Here is a 3,856-nt window from a genome sequence, read left to right on the forward strand (position 1 = left end):
AGCAAAACACTGATGTTGAAACTCCATGAGCGCCACCTACTGGTCACAGAGAGTGGCCATGATGTTTTGCCCTTTCTTATTAGGGCCAGAAACACACACACCAAACACACACACACACACACACACACACACTTCTCCAGACAGTGGCGCTCAATGTAACACACACACACACTTACTGTACTTACACCATAAACAACAATAATAATAATAAATTAATATGTTATTTTTTCACTTATCTTTAATATATTTTTAATGATTTTCCAAGCACAATGAGGGACACTGAATCAACTGACTCATAACATTAATTGATATGACACATTTGTTTGCTATATAACCTAGACATAAAAAATGTGCTTTAAAATATTAGTCAAATAAATGTGGAATATAACAAGCATTTAAAATGTTTTAGACATTTTACAAAAAGCAAACCAACACTGCCTCCCTCAGGCCACTAATAAAACTAAACTCACTGATGTCTTGGACCAACATGAGTCTCTTTCAAACATAATAACAGATCATGGACAAGTAAAAATATACATTGCCATACTATATGAACATAACTATCCATTATATACAGTGGCAAAATGTACAGATAAAAGAAACATATTCCTTTTGACACATTTATATTAAATGCCATAGCACTGATTTAGCATCATTTGAACATCATTTGAGAGGTCATGTGGGATGCATTGCCAACGTAAAAAGGAAAGCAAATACAAAAAATTAAACCCGCTATGCTTCATTCTGAGAGATGCAGTAAATGTGATAATTCTCCATCCATCAGATATTGTCTAAAGAAAGACTGCCACTGTAAATCAAGCTTTTGCAGACATTGCATGTACAAAAAACAATGTGACCACAAACTCACCACATGAACATTTACACTCACAAATCTCTTTCTTCTGTCTCATATGCACACAAGCACTAAACTGGATGGAAACATTTGTGGTTGAGATGGCTATCTTTTTAACTGGAAATAAAGCAAGACCCTTCCACTTCAGTAAAACTCCTTTGAAGAGCAACTCTGATGCTTTGAATATTTAAATTTGTTTTAGATTTCAATTAGATTTTAACTGTTCAAAAGAATTACAAGCTTTAAAAAAAAGCAGACCTAACATGCACCAGTTCGAAGAAAAATAAGAGGAAAAACAAGAATATATCTTACTACCGAGAAGCAACTTAAGTGGGCATTTCTCTTTTAACTATAAAGTCATAAGATAGATAGTTTTCAAAAAAGATAGATAGTTTGCCGGTTTACTTGTTGCTAACCATTATCCAAACACGCTAGTCTACTCAGCAAGCACAGAATGTTTCATCCCAAACGGATTATGTTTTGGGAAAATTGAATGAGGCTAACTATAAAATTTAATCAGATAAACGCTGCAATCATTGAGTTTAAGAGAAATACTAATACCTTAAACTAAACACCAATTCATTCAGGAAACCCACTTCTACATCCTGTTATTTAGGTCAAGCTGTGTGTCCACAAAGACTGTATATAGTACTTTTAATAGATAAAAACAACATTGTTATGCAATGAGGACCAACACAACAGTAAGAATAACCTCTCATGACAGTAAAAACAGGACAGTAAAGTATCGGTGTATGAAAAGTGTGAAAAAGTTATTGAAGTATCCACTTTTTATATTAGGTGTCTTTAATTATGTAAAAAAGTAAAAAAATGTATTGTCTTCATTTTGTATTAAAAATACTTCTGGTCAGGTGGGATTCGGGTAGGTTTAGTTTCATGGCATGGTTAGATTTAAGGGGGCAGGGAAGGATCAACGGTGTAATTACAGATATTAATTACAGCTACATGCAGCTATTTTTAAATATAAGTACAATGTAAAAACATGTGTGTACAAAATAAGGACACTGTATCAAATTATTAATTTAAATGTTAGTACATAGTAGTCAAAGACACTTAATATAAAGTGGGACTAAGTATCTAAGTATAGAATTACATTTTGCATTTAGATGTAATGGTAGAAAGTCCTCTACCTTGTATCATTACATGTGATGTTACATGATAATGAAACCAGCAACCGTTATCATATTTAAAATGTTTCAGAAAGCACCTCAGTTCTATTTTAGTTCTACTCTGTTTCTGTTCTGACCTGGGCATATGTACTGAAGTCAGAACACTGCACAAGCTTTGTCTTGCGTTGTTTTTGTCTCCTGGTTATCACGTCTAAAGATGCATAACACACCACTTCCTCCTCACCCTGGAATGAAAGAAATTAAGTTTTCATCTTTCATATGTATATATTTAAATGTCTATAATGAAAGGACATGTTTGCATTGTTCATACCTCAATTGTATTTCCACTTTTCAAATGGTCTTTTTGATCCCGTTGCTGCATCTACAATGGATTGTTTAAATTAGAACATCATATACTATATACAATTTTTTTTTTACAGGCTTTGCTTATCCAAAGTATGCTATTTGACTAAGCTGTTTATCCTTTATATTAATATTAAAACTGTGGCAATGCAAAAGAAGAGTGCGAAATAGTGAATGATACCTGTAGTTTTCCTCTGACAGATGCAGTACACACAGAGTGAGGAGAGGAGAACACACACCGGACACACAAAGAATAGCAGCGTCCAGCAGAGAACACAGTCTGATAGAGGAAGTGTGGAGGTGATGTTCGAGGGTCCAGAACACAAAGGTACTCTCTCTATATAAAATAAACATAAATATATCAATGAATGTTGATTTATGTTGTCATAAGGTGTAAAGGGTTCAGAACAAGAAGCCACTTGCTCAATATAACAAAAAAGTATGAATAAATGTTAGTAATAATATATAATTTTTTGTTCTGTTCATCTTGCTTCTTCATTAAGAAAGTTTTCCAGAATTACATGAGCAATAATGTAATAATAATTAGTATTTATAATAAAGTTTTCTTACCTGCAAAAGAGAGACGAGTTGTTCGGTTTCCATAATAGTACACTTTAGATGAGGAGAGGATGCCTTTTTCATCTTTATATATCTTATTCTCTACTTCTCCACAGTAATACAGTCCCAGATCAGAGACACTGATGTTAGTAATATGTAGATCATGAGAATTACTGGAGCGGTTGTGGATAGAGCTGTAACGCTTAAATATCTCTAGATGCCATTCCTTAAAATCTATTACGAGAGAGGGTTGATCTTCATGAGAGCAGTTTCTTATCCATAGAAAGCGGAAACCATGAGTTACAGAGCGATCACAGTAGAGAGTGATGTTGTCTCCTGGTCTGACTTTCATCTCCACTTCTGCTCCATAGATTCTGTTCTGACTGAACAACAAAACACCTGTGAAAGTGCAAAATAACTTAATAAAGCACTTACATTTGAAATGTACTACCGTACAAACATATAGACAGTAATATTGACATTTGAAAAACTCTCAAAACAGCTGAAAACTTTCTCATAACCCTTTTTTCTTACACATAAACATGATGAAAGCATTTCTTGGCCTCTCCATCTCTGTGAGTGACTGTGAAAAACTGACACTATGCGGGTCTTACAGACGGCAGCTCTCATCTGATTGGTTCACGTCAATGGAAAATCTTTTCTAAAATGTCTCACGTCACAGGGGGTTGTCAATAAATTAGGTTGTCGTGTATGTTCAAAGAGTAAGAGCATTATTTACCAATCATTAGTTAACCTATAGACTTTTGCTCTAAATTGCTCTGATTGGTTCACAAAAATAGAAAATAATCATCAAACAGATATGAAGAGAGGGTAAAACTTTTGTTTGTCTGATAGGTATGATAGATGTGTTTAGCATTACATAATTTGGTTTCAGACATGCAGATAATCATCTTCACTTGAGAAGGTCAAGTTTATTTTTATTCAAAGTGATCTT

General features: G+C 33.8%; 1 protein-coding gene across 1 annotated transcript; it reads right to left on the bottom strand.

Annotated features, from left to right (window-relative positions):
• Window positions 1-220: 220 nt before the first annotated feature.
• On the bottom strand, window positions 221-3,514 carry LOC143714015 (uncharacterized). The gene is made up of 5 exons (XM_077204922.1): window positions 3,436-3,514; window positions 2,914-3,300; window positions 2,525-2,680; window positions 2,312-2,362; window positions 221-2,225 (listed from the first exon to the last, which is right to left on the bottom strand). The coding sequence occupies exons 2-5, from the start codon at window positions 2,983-2,985 to the stop codon at window positions 2,097-2,099; spliced, it is 408 nt and encodes a 135-aa protein (XP_077061037.1). The 5' UTR covers window positions 2,986-3,300; window positions 3,436-3,514; the 3' UTR covers window positions 221-2,096.
• Between the last annotated feature and the right edge of the window lie 342 nt (window positions 3,515-3,856).

Source organism: Siphateles boraxobius, unplaced genomic scaffold, assembly GCF_051911475.1.
Source record: "Siphateles boraxobius isolate OS27281-9 unplaced genomic scaffold, OSU_SipBor_1 53, whole genome shotgun sequence".
Classification (NCBI taxonomy): Eukaryota; Metazoa; Chordata; class Actinopteri; order Cypriniformes; family Leuciscidae; genus Siphateles; species Siphateles boraxobius.